We start from the raw sequence: 18,180 nt of genomic DNA on the forward strand, positions 1-18,180 counted from the left end.
GGAGACTTGGTTAAACTCACCATGAATGCATGTTATTGTGTTTATAGCCTGGCAAAAACTGAGCTTAGCAGCAGCACTAATATATATACCACTACCAGAATATCACAGTCTCTATGTTAAAGAACCAGTTCCTTCTCTTTTGACCACCAAAGCTCTGGGTCCAGCAGTGACAACCTGGTCCTGTAGTTGTACGAACATCCATACCAGCTGCTGGACCAGAGCAAAGGAGTGTTTCCATCAGAGGCTGGAGGCAGGCTGCTGGAGATACTGTAGATACTAGAGAATTATAACAACCAGAGACCAAAGATGAGAAAAAAAGAAGCAGCAAACCAGACTCATCTAAAGAAAAGCTCATAAAAAGGATTCTGAAGAGCTCAGACTTCTCCTGCAATCATCTTTCCTTCCCCCACGCTCCATTAAACAAACGCTTTAGTTTGGAACCATCATCAACTTCCAGCAGATCATTGATGTTATAAATGTTTATTTACATTTACTCTTTAAATCATCTATGTATCTTTTTTTTTCATTTATGTCCATCTTATGCATGCAGGATGAACAATTAGCTCTTATTCCTTTAGCAGATCTGCATTTTACACCTTTTAAAGCGTTCTCTTACTCCCTACCCACAGAGGAAGAGACTGTGGAAGTTATCTGTGAAGAACAGCAGACACACGTTATTTTTCTGTTAATCAGCTTTTTAGTGTCACCTCGTGCACTTTTTCAGCTTTGACATCCAGCCATTTCCTTCCGAGAGTTTCATTCATTTTGCCTCATTTGGCCGACATCCAAAGATATCAAACTTTTCACAAGAACCAGCTTATCAGATTCACCACACCCAGAGTTGTGGGAGACCAGAAAGAAGACCACTCATCCTACAGAAAGAGGTATGGTCCAAAAGTCTCCTGGAGATTTTACCCAGCAGAGCTAAGGCAGAACTCCAGCTGATCCTGGTTTCCAGGAGAACCCACCTTGATCCGGTGTGGGAAGCAGAGTTGGGAGGCTTCAGCTTCTTGCTTCCCCTACCTCCTGAGGCACTTCCAACTCTAAAAGGCTCGCTTGATGTGACAATCTGATCAGTTTAATTTTCTGTTTTATTTTTACAGTTAAACTTATTAATCAGGCTATGTACAGTTAGCTTAAAGTCAACCTCGTTAGTGACATCACATCAGTTTTCCTTCTCTTTCATTCCTGCTTTGAAACATTTTCATGTCCATTGCACAACACACTTCTGAAGTAGTTCATCCTAACACACATCCTGCTATTGAGTCACTTGTGTATTTTGTGTTTCATAGTTGATAAATGTGTATTTATATTGCTCTGTTGTGTTGGGTGTGTTATCACCATTCATAAATACTAGTTAGCATTTGGAAACAAACAAACTGATGTTTCAAGTAGCATTTGAAAACTCGACTGTTGTTCTAAATTCAATTCAATTCAGTTTTATTTATATAGCCCCAAATACAACAGATGTCATCTCAAGGCACTTAGATAATAAAGTCCAATTCAAGCCAATTGGAATTCAATTAATTGTAATCATAATTATTCATAAAATAATCCAATTCGTTCATATAGAGCCAATTCAAAAACAATTTCCTAGCTAAGGAAACCAACAGATTGCACTGAAACTTTGTTTTCGGTCCAATCTCCCGGCCTGAGCGTGCCTGAGGCGACTGTGGAGAGAAACGACTCCCTAAAGACGTGTGTTTGCTGGGGAAATGAGACAAACCCTGTGATGTTTTGTTGTTTTTGTGAAGATAAAGTGTCTCCCTGTGCTGTGGTCCTCTACAGAAACTCAGAGTACACTGAAGGAAGGAACATGAGTTGGAAGGTGGAGCTTTCTGGCTGTGGGAAAGCAAATCAGCTCTTAGCTAGATAAACTTAGAACTGTCTCTAGCACCAGACGTGAGCCAGCTTTGGAACTGGTTATGTGTCAGATTTACCAAATGAATATGCAGAAGGGAAACACCTGACCAATCTGTTGATATGGGCTAAGCTTGACCACGGGGCCTGCCAGAATGCTCTGCTTTATATCAGTAATACGTGCTTCTGCATTCTCAAAAACATTCTTTACATTCTTCAGTTAAAAGCTATGTAAGTGGTAAAGGGTTGTGAGAACATAGGCTAACAGTAAAGTTTGATATGAAACATTTTCAGGGTACTACAGTGGTTCTTCTTCTCTGGATGTGTATGACGGTCGCTACCTCGCTCACAGTGAGACGGTCATTGTCGTGTCCATGAACTATCGGATCGGGGCCTTTGGCTTCCTTGCTCTGCACGGCTCCTCTGAGGCTCCTGGAAACGTGGGTTTGGTGGACCAGAGGATGGCACTGCAGTGGGTGCAAGATAACATCCATTTCTTTGGTGGAAACCCAAAACAGGTTTACATCTCTGTTATTTGTCCGGCCTCTTCAACACAATAGATGAAAAGAAGCAGTTTTCCTCCTGGTTTTTAGGTTTCCTCTTCTTCCATGTCAAACAGGTGACTATCTTTGGAGAGAGTGCCGGTGCTGCTTCAGTAGGATTCCACCTGTTATCTCCAGACAGCAGGCCTACTTTCGCAAGGGCCATTCTCCAGAGTGGGGTCCCCAACTGTCCCTGGGCCACAGTTAGTCCTGCTGAGGCCCGAAGACGTGCCACGCTACTGGGCAAGCTGGTTGGTTGCAACGGAGGCAACGACACTGAGCTGGTGGACTGTCTGCGCGGTAAAACTCCACAGGAGCTTATCGACCAGGAATGGCAGGTGATGCAGACTCAATCTGAAGCTCGCTGTTTTCTTCTTTAGCTCTCACAACCTTTTTGACACAGCAATTAGTGATTAAGAAACTTCATTACACTTATAACAAGATCATGTAAATGTCAAATATTACCACCAATGAGTCCCGCTCATTTCCATTATGTTCTAATACAGTTTAAAAAAAGTTCCATCTAGATGCTTCAGTACATGTCAAAAATCTTTTAATTATTGACAAATCATTATTGTATGTATGTCACCCCTAAAGTAGATAAAATGGACAGTTATGTCACAGGCAAATATGGAAAAAGCTTTCACTACAATGGCAGTGTCTGTGCGTTCAGTGTTTGCTTTCAGCAACACTACACAAATCTGTCAAAATTAAAAATGTCCTTTCCAAGCAATAATGTGATTTAAGCCCCGTGCTACATACTGATTTGTTGGGTAACATGTTCCCAGGGCAACAAAGAGGTCATAAAGATGTGAGTATTTAAGAGTTGACTTAGAAGCAACATGTGGCTGCCATGTGGTGCCTATGCAGCAGAGAAATGGGCTAAAAAATTAGGCCTATATAAGGTTGTATGTTTGCCCAATGTTCATTGCCCGTGTGGATTTGGTGAATGAATAAGTGGGCCCCAAATGGACTTTCACATTTTCTGTGACATGAAATGGGTCACATTTATGATGGTCATTTCCAGCCTGGGCTCACATTTGTCTGTAGTGATCCAGCTAGGGGCCACATAGAGGGCCCACTAGGCTATCGTATGGGGGGGGACTCAAGTGGGCCCAATTTTTGCTAATGCACATGTCACATTGGTTGTGGTCGTGGCGTGGTGAAGGAGGACCCGGATGCAGATATTCAACAAAAACACTTGATTTATTATAAACAAACCAAACAAAAACCTAACTATGGAAAAACTTGGCAAACAAAACCTGACAATGACTGTGAAAAAACAGGAAGTACAAACCTGACTTGACATGAATTCAGTGACAGTGGGGATCTGGCAATGTGCATGAAAAAATCGGGAAACTAAATTCTGAGGAGGGTGACTGGTGATGGAGGGCAGCTGGGGGCAGAAACACAGTGAAGCTGATGGCAGGGCAACAGAAACTAAACATGGCAAAGACTTTCCAAAGACTAACCAGGAACTTAAAACCTAACAATACTAACAGACATGACAGCACGTTCACTACCTTAGCAGAAGCATATTCATATTAATCATACCCATATAGGCCCCAAGTGAAGCAGCTTGATTCTTGTTAGATTGTGAGATCACAGTCATGAGAAAATCCATCTTCAGCATAAAGTTCATGCTTGTGGGGAGGTTTTAGGTGTGACCAACCATGCTCACTAATTGGTGGCTCTAGTTGCAGATGTAATGTTTGGGTTCATTTCTTCAGTTCTTTTTCTCTCCCTCGGCCTAAGTCGTGACACTTTCCACCGAATGATATAGATTTAGGACGGGAGATTGGACCGTAAACAAAGTTTCAGTGCAATCTGTTGGTTTCCTTAGCTAGGAAATTGTTTTTGAATTGGCTCTATATGAACGAATTGGATTATTTTATGAATAATTATGATTACAATTAATTGAATTCCAATTGGCTTGAATTGAACTTTATTATCTAAGTGCCTTGAGATGACATTTGTTGTATTTGGCGCTATATAAATAAAAATGAATTGAATACAATTGAATTTATTATGTTGGCCAGTTTGTGTTCTAGTGGATGAGTGGGTGGATATAGGTGTCAGGTTAATGGAGAAAACGTAGCAGGCTGATTTGGCTTTCAAGCTAACTGGCACACATGACACGCTTTAATATATATTGCGAAATCTTGTTTCAGGTACGGCCAAAAGAAATGTTTCAAAATATTTTGCTAAGTTTTTCTCAAGCCGAAGTGTCCACTTTCATCATGAGTAACTTTGAGAACCATGGAACAAAATTTTGACGGCACAGCCAGATGAAAAATAGCATTTCCCACAATAATATTACATATTAATTATATGAGTAATGTATGTTAATATTTCTTTAAGAGTGGGATAATTCTACTGTTCATCTACCAATCAATTTTGTGGCCTTGTCAGGGGAAAGTCTTCCCATCAGATAGCATATCCGTTGCACATGTGACCATACAGTTGGAAAAAAATGGCTCTAATATTCCTCAGAAACTGTTTCAACCAGATAAGGGGGGCGGCTGTAGCTCAGGAGGGAGAGCAGTCGGTGGTCCGACTCTGGCTGGTAAACATAAACTACTCAGGTACATCAGCTACCATGCTGGACTTCACACATCCGGATGATGCACAGAATAGAATAGAATAGAATAGAAGTACTTTATTCATCCCGGCCGGGAAATTACTTCGCAGTTGCAGCATACAGACAAGTAAAAATAAAAATAAGAATAAAAAATAAAAATATATGTACAGCAAAAGTGCAGCAATGCAGAACCCGGTGAGCCCTTGGAATTGAGGAGATACAAATTGGGAAATGGGGTGATGGCAGAGTTGGATGTAAACACAATCATAGGTCAAAGGCCATCGTCTGATGCCAGCTGTGGATGGTTGGCATTAATTGAATTTACTTTGCTTGTATTCCAATAGCACCAGCAAACTAGTCTGACATCAGTATCGAATGCAGCTGCAGTTGTCAGAGTTTGAAGAGCCAGTAGCTGTCCCGGTGGGCTGCTCGGTTAGAAACACAACTCCTCTACCCTTCCTCTAACTTCAGACCTCTTGGGTCCTCAGATCCTCTGCTTTTAGCTGTTGTTGCGCTCCAGGGGCCGCTCCAGGGGCCGCTCCACAGCTGTGGAACAGCCTTCCTCTTTCAGTTGAATGTGGCCTCTTTATTTACAGCTTTAAACACAACTGAAAGCATTTTTGTCCTACTTGGCCTTTTACTGCATTTTAAAGGTTTAGAATTTGCTCCTTGGCCACCACGTATTTGGCTAGCATGACAGGCTGCGCAAACAGCGCAATCGCCGCACAGGGAGCGCCGATTTGCACCAGTCTGTGTTCTACTATCAGTATTTGACAACCTCTAGCAATGGGATTGCGCTTCAAATGCCCCGGAGTTCCCCTTTAAGTGTCTTTATTGTTTTATTTCTTACTTTTTAGGGAAGTCCTTTTTATTAGCTTTTACTCAGTGTTGTCTTTGTTGCTTTCAAGTGTTTTGAATCTGTCTCTGCTTTTATGTTTTACTTTTCTTATCTTATCCGCTCGGTACAGCTCTTTGGTGAATTGCAGTTGTTTAAATGTGCTTTAGGAATACATTTTTACTGAATCACTTGCATGCACTAATCTTAAAGCAGTGACTATGAGCATCCTGTAGGCACAAAATCTGTTTGGAGAAAACACTGAAGATGTCTGTCATGTGGTCTTTGGTATTCTGTGCTTGCATGTCTGTTTGCATTCAGGCAGATCAACTCATTGGCCCATGTGGATTTTGTCCTCCTGTTGTGAACAGGTTCTGCCTTGGTCAGCTCTGTTCCGGTTTTCCTTTGTACCAGTTGTGGATGGGGAATTTCTGCCTGACACTCCTGATGCCATGCTTAACTCAGGCAACTTTAAAGACACTCAGATCCTTCTCGGGGTCAACCAGGATGAGGGCTCATACTTCCTGCTGTACGGGGCCCCGGGCTTCAGCAAGGACAACGACAGCCTCATCTCCAGAGAGGACTTCCTGGAAGGTGAAGGATAGCATTCTGCAAAATGCAGGGCAGACCAGAACAAGGAGAAGTGTTGTGGTCCCATCTGAAAGAGAATAGGATAAATAAAATGATCACATACATCCCATTTTAAACTTTTTTGCATGAAATGTGATTTAATAAATAAGTTGCACTGCCTTGCCACAGGTTGCTCGTGTCACTACCAGAGCGTGTTAGCCGCTGAGAGAATCCCAATCACACAGCCTGACATGGGGGATCATGCATGGTGTTGGGTTAACACTTAATAATAATGGACAAAGTTCAGACTAATGCAACACTGAAAGGAAATCTAAAGTTTTCAAACTAATGGCTCTCCTTTCTGTTAAGTCACCAGAAAGAATTGTTGAAAGTTTACAGCCATGACCTTACTTCCAGTCACAGCTTTGCATGGAAAGTCTCTAAAACCTTTTCATTTGATCCCTCAGGTGTCAAGCTGAGTGTACCACATGCTAATGATATTGGTCTGGAAGCAGTGGTGCTACAATATACCGACTGGATGGATGAGAATAACGGGGTGAAAAACCGGGACGCCATGGATGACATTGTGGGTGACCACAACGTCATTTGCCCACTGGCCCACTTTGCTCGCTCCTATGCTCAACGGCATGCTCTTAAGGCTAACATGGGCGGAGCTGGCTTCAGCCAGGTGAACAATGCAGGAAACCCGCAAGGTAAGATGAGTTTGTGGGGCTTTGCCGTGCAGCTCGAGGGGTGTTGTGCTCCGCTGTATCAGTCCCCCCATATTTATGTAACTTTGTATAGAAAAGTCTATTAAATGGCCTGGACTACATCTTCATAATAAATGTATTGTTTCCTTGCTCTTAAAGGAGGAGTGTACCTCTACCTTTTTGATCACCGTGCCTCCAATTTAGCCTGGCCAGAGTGGATGGGTGTGATCCACGGCTATGAAATCGAGTTTGTCCTTGGCTTGCCTCTGGAAAAGCGACTTAATTACACCCTGGAGGAAGAGAAACTGAGTCGGCGCATGATGAGATATTGGGCCAACTTTGCACGGACAGGGTAAGGCATCACAGAATGGAAAGAAATAATCTCCTTTAACTTCTAATGAGCAGCAGAGAGAGCAGAGCAGTTTGTCTTCATTAGGCTGTTTTGCTCCAGAGAAGCTATGAGCCGGTCAGTTAGAGACCAAACCAGAGTAAACATTCATCCAACATTTTCCAATGCTCATGTTTGTGGAGGAGGTGACCACAAAGCTGAAGATGGCAAACCTCTGGCAAGTGAAACCAGTGCATATAGGAGGTGAACAGTTTCACCCCTGACTTGTTCAAATTAAATCCATTTGCCTTAAAAAGTTGCCTGCGTTCCCAAAAAATGTTAAAATTATGAATAAAATGCACTGAGTGGTCAGCACATTTATTCAGTGCCAACAAGCTGCTGAATCTTTCCTCTCCCCCTCTGACGGGTGGTACAGGTCCACTGATGAATACAGCTGCATTCAGCGAGCTCACTGCCTTTAATAATCCAATAAAGTCCCGTTTCAGAACCTCAGATTGTTGCTGGGACACATCGTTTGACCCTGTATGCAGAACGATGTTTGTCACAGTTGGACATTCATCTGCAATTTCAGGAATTCTCTCCTTCATATCGTTGACCATATCCCTAGGAAAGCAGAGGACTTTAGTGTTCTTACCGCACATCCTTTGTACATCATTTACGGCAGAGTCACCCACAATCAGAGTTTCAGGCCCAGCCTTTAGCTTTCCCTGTGGCCTTTTACTTTCTGACAGGTTTTCAGTCCTTGACTTGCTGCTTTGGGATGGATGGTCTTCCAATAGAGATCCAGAGTCCTTCGATAGTGGAGCAAATCTGTTCTGCAGTTTCACGCTCGGTTGTTTTGGAGGTTTGTTCTTAACCTTCCCATTCATGGATGCCCAGTCCTGTTTCCTCCCATGTACAGGGGTAGAACAGCTCCTCTGTCTCGTGGGAAGTGAAGGCCAGTCGGTTTCACATATTTCGGCTCGCTGTGCCCTGCCTGTGATACGTCCTCCCACTTCCAGGAGACATGATTTACTTTTTGGTTTTGCACCGAGATGGTTCCAGGGAGGATTATTATTTGATGATTTATTATAGTGCACAGAGTCTGCTTTCTTGGTCGCGTTATCTGTGCTCCTTAGCTGTGTGTTAGCTTGCTCGTCTCCACTATTCTGAATCAATGGCAAGGTTGTTTCATTTCCACACAGTCCATTTACCTCCACATTTATTCTAAGCGATGGATTTTTGTCTCCAGTTCTGCAATCTTCTGCAGGGGGCTGTAGTAGTCATCTCTGGAGAAGGGAGGCATCTTGCTGCTAGTTAGCTTAACGGTTAGCACCTTTCCAGACTATTTAGCTTTAGCTGAGTGCTAGGTGCCCGGACACTGTGGATCAGGCTTCAGCTGTGTGTAGGCCACGCACACGGAGCGCTGAAGATAAAGAACTCTAAAAAATGTTGCTGTTTCTGTTAAAAAAAACTTTAATTCCAGAGATTTATAAGTGTCCAGAAGCTATCGCAGGTAGGCTCACATGGAAAAAAGGGGAAAAATCACGATAAAATCAATAAAATAAGCAAAGCAGGCAGAGAGCAGATAGTGTAAGCGTAGCAGGACGAAGCAGGAAGGCTAATCCAACAAACCCAAAGTAAACTGAAAGCTGTTGATGAACCACTTGGACTAGAGGCCTGGCTGAGGTCTCTTTGAAAGAGAACACTGATTTTTCCTCCACAACAGTCAGAATATGTCTAAGTGCTGCTGTTACAGAGTAATATGAGCTTGAATACACTGAAAAAGGATTTTTATGTCCGCTAAATTTTTTTCTCAAATATTTGTTTTCATTGTGACTGTGGCATGGAAAACACAATGAGACTACAGCCTGAAGTCTTACCTAGTCCCACTTCAAATAGTAATGAAATACAACAAACTATGAGTATTTTGCACAGCTTTTTCTAAGGATAAAAGGCTGCTATTCTTGAAGCTTCAACATACAGTCATGATCTTGGGCTTGTGGGAGGGCAGAACCTTGACACATTGTCCTAATGACACATTGTGCCTTGTTGTGCTGGAATCATGCATATTGTTTGAGGTTAGGATGAGCTCTGTCTAGATAATGGCGAAAACGAGGCGCCGGCCTCGGACAGCAGGTGCGGAAGAGAGATTGGGTTCCGAGCATGGTCGCAGACCAACAAACAAAGAAGCAGAACACAAGATACCACAGATGATATGACATTGACTATTGTGCCCCAGCAGACAGGGTAAATGGTCATCTAAAGGGGCAAGTCAGCTGTTCAAAGATCAGAGCTGTTTTGGTATCACGGTGTGGCTAATACATACATGCTAACTGAAGTTACCATCAGGAATATCTGCAAAATATATGCATCTGACAGAAATTTTGAAAGTTTGCAGCATCGGACTTTGTGTCTTTATGGACGTAAGACTTGTTGTAGACTAACTATTTTACTGCAGTACATTAACTGGACCCTTGCCAACGTAACAGGACCATTTATGTTGGAGTTGTATCTGTTCTTAGAATGCTGTGAGGCTTCATAGGTGAAGTGCATCATTTTTTATATTTGCGACTAGTTTGACATAAATGTTGACTGTGACTACGGTTAGGATTGTATCCTGGATTGATTGAAAGGGGGGCTGAGGAAAACCTCAACCTGGGACGTCGGATCGGGAAGAGGTTAAATCAAGCAGTCATTGTATTATAAGCTTTCATTCTGAACACTTATTGCTGCTGGCAGGTAGGACCTGGTGTGTTTTTGCTGGATTGCAGCGGAGCTGAAGCGAAGCCTCAAACTGATCAGACTCAGTTGTTTCAACACGATGTCATGAAGAGGGTGGTCAGTGTTGTTCTTTATGTTTATTGACTTGTGCAGCATCCTTCTTTGTACAGTCAGGTCCAGCAGCTCCAGAGCAGTCCCCAGCACAGAGCCAGCTTTCTGTATCAGTTTGTTCAGTTTCTTTGGGTCTCTGGTTCTGAATGCTGCTGCTGGGGACCATCATTACACAGGAGCTCAAGTGGGAGCTGAAATCAGCTGCACATCATCAAGAGAGTTAAACAGAGGATGTGCTTCCTTCGGCAGCTCAGGAAGCTCCAGCTGCTCTAGATATAGATATACATATATACACTATATTGCCAAAAGTATTGGCTCACCCATCCAGATATCCATCCATCCATCCATCCATTATCTTCCGCTGGTCCGGGGATCGGGTCGCGGGGGCAGCAGCTTGAGCAAAGAGACCCAGACGTCCCTGTCCCCGGCCACTTCCTCCAGCTCTTCTGGGGGGACCCCGAGGCGTTCCCAGGCCAGCCGAGAGACATAGTCTCTCCAACGTGTCCTGGGTCTTCCCCGGGGTCTCCTCCCAGTGGGACGGGCCCGGAACACCTCACCGGGGAGGCGTCCAGGAGGCATTCTCACCAGATGCCCGAGCCACCTCATCTGACTCCTCTCGATGCGGAGGAGCAGCGGTTCTACTCCGAGCCCCTCCCGGATGACCGAGCTTCTCACCCTATCTCTAAGGGAGAGCCCAGACACCCTGCGGAGGAAACTCATTTCGGCCGCTTGTATTCGCGATCTCGTTCTTTCGGTCACTACCCACAGCTCGTGACCATAGGTGAGGGTAGGAACATAGATTGACCGGTAAATCGAGAGCTTCGCCTTCTGGCTCAGCTCCTTCTTCACCACGACGGGCCGGTGCAGAGCCCGCATCACTGCAGACGCCGCACCGATCCGTCTGTCAATCTCCTGTTCCATTCGTCCCTCACTCGTGAACCATCCAGATAATTAAATTAAAATGTTCCAGTCACTTCCATGGTAACAGGTGTATAAACTCCAGCACTTCAGCATGCAGACTGCTTCTACAAACATCTGTGAAAGAATGAATTCCAGCATGGTACCGTGATGGGATGCCACCTGTGCAACAAGTCCAATCGTGAAACTTCCTCTCTGCTAAATATCCCACAGTCAGCTGTCAGTGGGATTATAACAAAGTGGAAGAGATTGGGAACGACAGCAGCTCAGCCAGGAAGTGGTGGGCCAGGTAAAATGACAGAGCGGGTCAGAGGATGCTGAGGCTCATAGTGCTCAGAGGTCGCCAACTTTCTGCAGAGTTCAGACCTCCAACCTTCATGTGGCCTTCAGATTAGCTCAAGTACAGTGCGCAGAGAGCTTCATGGGATGGGTTTCCATGGCAACTGCATCCAAGCCATACATCACCAAGTGCAATGCAAAGCGTCGGATGCAGCGGTGTAAAGCACGCCGCCACTGGACTCCAGAGCAGTGGAGACGCCTTCTCTGGAGGGACCAATCACGCTTCTCCATCTGGCAACCTGATGGAGGGGTCTGGGTTTGGCGGTTGCCCACATTGTGCCCAGTGTAAAGTTTGGTGGAGGGGGGATCATGGTGTGGGGTTGTTCTTCAGGAGCTGGGCCTGGCCCCTTAGTTCCAGTGAAAGGAACTCTGAATGCTTCAGCATACCAAGAGATTTTGGACAGTTTCATGCTCCCAACTTTGTGGAAACAGTTTGGGGACGGCCCCTTCCTGTTCCAACATGACTGCGCACCAGTGCACAAAGCAAGCTCCATAAAGACATGGAGGAGCCAGTTTGGTGTGGAAGAACCTGACTGGCCTGCACAGAGTCCTGATCTCAACCCGATAGAACGCCTTTGGGATGAATCAGAGCAGAGACTGTGAGCCAGGCCTTCTGTCCAACATCAGTGTCTGACCTCACAGATGAGCTTCTGGAAGAATGGTCAAAAACTCCCATAAACACTCCTAAACCTTGTGGAAAGCTTGGCCAGAAGAGCTGAAGCTGTTCTAGCTGCAAAGGGTGGTCCGACGTCATATTAAAGCCTCTGGATTAAAGGGATACAAGGTAGTATAGCGGCAGTATAGGGATCTCTACTGGTCAACCTGAAATTCTACACTGTCGTAAAAAGGCCCACCTTGCTTCGTTTGATATTCTTGAAAACTAGCTCGAGAACTTGAGATTCGAAAGCTTCCGGGTTGAGCAGATTGGAGTCCGGAAAGTCATTCTAGCTTCATATAGCATCGGTCAGGTTTTTTTGTTGATGCATTATCCAACCTATAGTGCTGCAGAGAAGACTGGATCACCCTTTCCAGAACTGAATGGCGAGCCCCAGCCCAAAGGATCGAACGAACTGGTAGATTGTGACCCGACTGGTTCAGAATCAGAATGCCTTTATTTGTCATTGTACATGGTACAGCGAGATTTAAAGCCACCAAAACAGTGCAAAGAGAAAATAATAATGTTAAAAAATATATATAAGTATGTACAATAAGGGAAGGGTGTAAGATGCAACAGTTTTAGTTACGGTAAATAAAATAAATAGAATAAAATATGGTGTTAGTGGTGATAGATAAATAAGGTGTAAGTAAATTCAAGTAAAAGGATATATTGCACACAACAGTTTTTGGCATTTTTTGGATATTGCACAAGAGTAGGGAATTGTCCAGAGGGATGATCAGTGAGTGTCAGAGTTGAGACTGATTATGGCTTTGGGGAAAAAGCTGTTTTTAAATCTGCTTGTCCTTGTCCTGATGCACCTGTAGCGCCGCCCTGAGGGCAGCAGGTCAAACAGGGCAGAGCCAGAGTGGGAGCTGTCTTTGGAGATTGCCTTGGCTCTGCTGAGGCAGCGGGAGGTGTAAATGTCCATCAGGGAGGGGAAAGGGCAGCCGATGATCTTCTGTGCTGCCTTGACGACTCTCTGCAGCCTCTCCCTGTCAGCGGCGGTGGAGCTGCTAACCATACTGTGATACAGTATGTCAGCAGGCTCTCGATGGATGAGCGGTAGAAGGTCAGCAGCAGGTTGGAGTTGAGGTTGTGCTTCCTGAGAACTCTCAGGAAGTGTAGCCGCTGCCGAGCCCTCTTGATGATGGCTGTGATGTTCTCTGACCAGGAAATGTTGTCAGAGATGAGGACGCCGAGGTACTTGAACGTGTGGACCTGTTCCACGCGCTCGCCATTGATGTGAAGGGGGGCTGTATCAGTGCTGTGCCTCCTGAAGTCGATGATGACCTCTCTGGTTTTCTTGGTGTTCAGAGAAAGGTTGTTCTCTGAGCACCGCTCAGCACACAGCCCTGTGGGGATCCAATGCTCAGCGTGCGGGTGGATGAGAGGTGGGGCCCCAGTCGTACAGTCTGGGGTCTGTCGGACAGAAAGTTCTTAATCCAGGCACGTGTGAACAGGGGGAGGCCAAGGGTTTCCAGTTTTGTGGTGAGTCTGTCCGGGATTATGGTGTTAAAGGCAGAACTGTAATCCACAAAGAGCATCCGGACATAGCTCTGCTGCTGCTCCAGGTGGTTTAGTGCAGAGTGGAGAGCTACGGCGATGGCATCCTCTGTGGATCTGTTCGCCCGGTATGTGAACTGATGGGGGTCGAGGTCTGGGGGGAGGTAGTCCGTGATGTGCTGAAGGACCAGTCTCTCGAAGCACTTCATGATTACCGGAGTGAAGGCCACCGGACGGTAATCGTTCAGGCTAGTGATGGGAGACTTCTTCGGCACCGGAATTATTGTTGATGTTTTCAGACAGGATGGAATGACTGCCTGGGCCAGGGAGAGGTTGAAGATCCTGGTGAAGGTGGGGGCGAGTTGGTTGGCACACGCTCTGAGCACCTTTCCAGGAACTCCATCTGGGCCAGCAGCTTTCCTGGGGTTCACAGCGAGGAGCACACTTCTGACATTGTGCTCCTGGGCTGTGTTCGAAACCGCCTACTACATACTAGAAAACGGCATACTCATCGATCAGACAGTATGCAGAGCGTTTACACACAGTGCACTTGACTCCTGCCCGAGCCGAAATCAGCCGGCCTGAAGCTGATTTCTCTTAAGCTCTAAACTCTGTAAACTTTAGCAACATTTGAAACATTTTCAGGCGAGAAAGTAGTCGTTTAGATCCCCAACGTGTTGAAAACCTGACAAAATACCGGCTGTTTACAATTTTGTACCCACGAATTTGGCGCTAAAGCTAGCCGCAGTGAGCAACGCACTTCCGGTTATGCCGTTTTTTCAATTCAATTCATTTTTATTTATATAGCGCCAAATACAACAAATGTCATCTCAAGGCACTTAGATAGTAAGTCCAATTCAAGCCAATTGGAATTCAATTAATTAATAATAATCATAATTCATAAAATAATCCAATTCGTTCATATAGAGCCAATTCAAAAACAATTTCCTAGCTAAGAAAACCAACAGATTGCACTGAAAACTTTTTGTTTTTCGGTCCAATCTCCCTGAGGCGACTGTGGAGAGAAACGACTCCCTTTTAACAGGAAGAAACCTCTGGCAGAACCAGACTCAGGAAGGGTGGCCATCCGCCTCGACCAGCTGGGGTTTGAGAAGACAGAAAAAGGGGGGGGGGAAGGGGGCAGGGGGCCACCGCGACGGCGGCACTGTAACACCATTCAAAGGATATCTGTTGGAACAGGGAAACACGAGTTAATGACCACAATAATATCACATATACATAAAGAGAGTAAAGTGAGGAAAGGTGTGTCAGATGAGGCCCCCCAGCAGTCTAGGCCTATAGCAGCTTAACTATGGGATGTTTCAGGATCACCTGAGCCATCCCTAACTATAAGCTTTATCAAAAAGGAAAGTTTTAAGCCTGGTCTTAAAAGTGGAAAGGGTGTCTGCTTCCCGGACATTTACTGGCAGCTTATTCCACAATAGAGGGGCCTGATAACTGAAGGCTCTGCCTCCCATTCTACTTTTAGAAACTCTGGGAACCTCAAGTAAACCTGCAGTTTGGGAACGAAGTGCTCTGTTAGGAAAATATCTTACAATGAGATCTTTAAGATATGATGGAGCTCGGTCATTAAGAGCTTTATATGTAAGGAGAAGAATCTTAAATTCTATTCTGAATTTAACAGGGAGCCAATGAAGAGAAGCTAAAACTGGAGAAATATGATCTCTCCTGTTAGTTCTCGTCAAAACTCTGGCTGCAGCATTTTGGATCAACTGAAGGCTTTTCAGAGAATATGTAGGACAGCCCAATAATAAAGAATTACAGTAGTCCAATCTTGAAGTAACAAATGCATGAATTAGTTTTTCTGCATCACTCTGAGACAAGATGTTCCTGATTTTAACAATATTACGAAGGTGAAAGAAGGCAGTCCTAGAAACCTGTTTTATATGCGAGTCAAATGATAAGTTCTGGTCAAAAATAACTCCAAGGTTCCTCACTGTAGAACTAGAAGCCAAGGAAATACCATCTAGAGTAACTATATAGCTAGACAATTTCTCCCTGAAACGCTCAGGTCCAAAGATAACGACTTCAGTTTTGTCTGAATTTAGCAGCAGACAGTTCTGAGTCATCCAGGTCTTTATGTCTTTAAGACATGCTTGTAGTCTGACCAACCTATTGGTTTCATCTGGTTTTATAGATAAGTTTTGACTGCTCTCGTCCCGTTAACGGAATTTGACCGTTCAAATGGCGATGGGCGACGTCACGTTACGTTGCATCTTGGGTAGTTTGAGTGTGACAAGTAACCTCATGATGAATACTCAACATTTCGGCGAATCTAGTATGCATCTAGTGTACATCCGGGAACTTAAAAAAGTATGACTAGTAGGAATAGTAGGAGAAGTAGGCGGTTTCGAACACAGCCCTGGACAGTGAGTGGAGTGATGCAGGAGCCGGGTGGAGGTGGAGGTGGGGGCAGGGCAGGAACAGATGAGTGCTGCTGGGATGATCCAAACCGGGCAAAGAAGCTGTTTAGCTCCTCTGCCAGTGGTGCACTCAGGTCTGCTGTTGACGCATCACGACCTCGGAAGTTGGTAATGTCATGTATTCCCTGCCATACCTCCCGTGTGTTGTTGCTGGACAGATGGGACTCTATCTGCATCCTGTGGTCTGTTTTTGCCCTTTTCACTCCTCGTCTCAGGTCAGTTCTTGCAGCACAGTAAAGCGCTTTATCCCCTGACCTGAAGGCGGTGTCACGGGCCTTGAGGAGTGTGCGGACCTGGTTGGTCATCCAGGGTTTCTTGTTAGGGAAAACCTGGATGTTTTTCTCCACAGTCACATTCGTGATACAGAACTGGATATAGTCCAGGACCGTTCCTGTGTGTGTCTCCAGGTCCTGATGCTCAAATATGTCCCAGTCTGTCTGTAAAAAGCAGTCTTGGAGTTTGGTGAGTGCATTGTCAGGCCAGGTTGTCACAGTCTTTATGATGGGCCTGACTCTGTGTCTGAGGGAGATGTAGGTTGGGGAGAGCAGGAGGGAGAGATGGTCTGACTGTCCCAGGTGAGGGAGGGGTGTGGCTCTGTATGCGTGCTTGATGTTAGTGTAGACGTGATCCAGAGTGTTCTCCCCTCGTGTAGCACATTCCACATGCTGATAGAAGTTGGGCAGTACAGTCTTTAAGTTGGCCTTGTTGAAATCCCCAGCAATAATGTGAACACCATCAGGGTGGGCCCGCTGCTGTTCGTTCACGGTGTTCAGCAGGAGAGAGAGCGCTGTGTTTACATTGGCATTGGGTGGAATATACACAGCCGTGATGACCACAACAGTTAGCTCTCTCGGGAGGAAAAAAGGCTGGCACTTCAGACATGTACTCGACGTCTGGGGAACAGTGTCTGTCTAGTGTCGGCTGCAATGCATTTATTTTATGTAAAGCACTTTGAATTGTTTGTACATGAAATGTGCTATACAAATAAATTTGATTTTAATTTTTTTTGATATGATAGTCCCGTTTTTACACCAATCATCATGCACATAAATACAGAGTCCCCCACCTTTGCTCTTCCCGGAGTCCTCTGTTCTGTCTCCGCGGAGCAGAGTGCGGCCTGCTTGCTGCACGCTAGCATCGGGTATGTCGGGTGGAGCCAGGTTTCGGTAATAATAAGCACACAGCAGTCCCGAACATACTTGTTTCCAGCGAGCTGTAGATCTAAGTTGTCCGTTTTGTGCACCAGGGATCTGGCATTGGAGAGATAGAGGCTCGGGAGTGGTGGCTTGTGAGGTTTCGTGCGTAGCCTTAGCATAACACCGGCCCTGCGGCCCCGCTTCTGCTTCCTCTCCCTCCTCCGTCTGCGCCGCCGCCCGGACCCGACAACAATCCACAGGGAGCCCGGCGGTCTCACTATGTAGGCTGGAATGCTGTGTTTGTGGTGAAAGTCACTCGAAACAGGTATCTGATGCCAGAACCGATATCCAAAATCGACTGGCGGGTGTACTGTAAATTCGCAGTACAGAAAGTGCACCAAGGTAAGAAAAAACAAAATAAAAATAAGAAGAAAGGACACTGAAATGGAGAGCCGTAAGCCGCTGCGACTGTGCGCGCCGCCATCTTGAAGATGGGATAATACAGAAACATTTGACAGACACATTGCAGAGGACTAAAAGATTACAAAGACTGAAAGACTTAATTTAGTTTGCTATTTATTTTTCTTCTTTCCTTCAAAAGCGCGCAGTTGTGTTGTTGTTATGTGTATACAAACTTGGGTCCCTGTGTTCAACCAGTAAACTATACTGTTTTTTTTTTTCTATGACTGTGTGTACTTTCTCTGTTGTTGCTCACACCTAGGCTCCCACGAATCCAGAGTCTTCTGATCAGGCCCAATATCCCTTATGTGTGCGTAGTATTGGTGGTTTAAGTAACTTTACCATAAGTGTTAACTAATAAGGCTATTCGAAGTAACCTACCTGTGGTTACAAGGTTACACCTGGTACAAGACAGATAGTATGGATATAAACTCACAGCTAGCAGTTCAGTGTACAGGATAC

The 18,180-nt window shown here is 45.1% G+C and overlaps 1 protein-coding gene across 1 annotated transcript in view; it reads left to right on the plus strand.

Annotated features, from left to right (window-relative positions):
- ache (acetylcholinesterase (Yt blood group)) overlaps window positions 1–18,180 on the plus strand; it is a 75,086-nt gene that overhangs the window by 35,624 nt on the left and 21,282 nt on the right. The window contains exons 3-7 of the mRNA XM_075451755.1: window positions 2,155–2,378; window positions 2,480–2,740; window positions 6,190–6,412; window positions 6,856–7,101; window positions 7,258–7,450. Coding sequence (XP_075307870.1) covers window positions 2,155–2,378; window positions 2,480–2,740; window positions 6,190–6,412; window positions 6,856–7,101; window positions 7,258–7,450 — 1,147 coding nt within the window. The remainder of the gene's footprint in view (window positions 1–2,154; window positions 2,379–2,479; window positions 2,741–6,189; window positions 6,413–6,855; window positions 7,102–7,257; window positions 7,451–18,180) is intronic.

The sequence above is a fragment of the Odontesthes bonariensis genome, chromosome 19, assembly GCF_027942865.1.
Source record: "Odontesthes bonariensis isolate fOdoBon6 chromosome 19, fOdoBon6.hap1, whole genome shotgun sequence".
In the NCBI taxonomy this organism is placed as follows: domain Eukaryota; kingdom Metazoa; phylum Chordata; class Actinopteri; order Atheriniformes; family Atherinopsidae; genus Odontesthes; species Odontesthes bonariensis.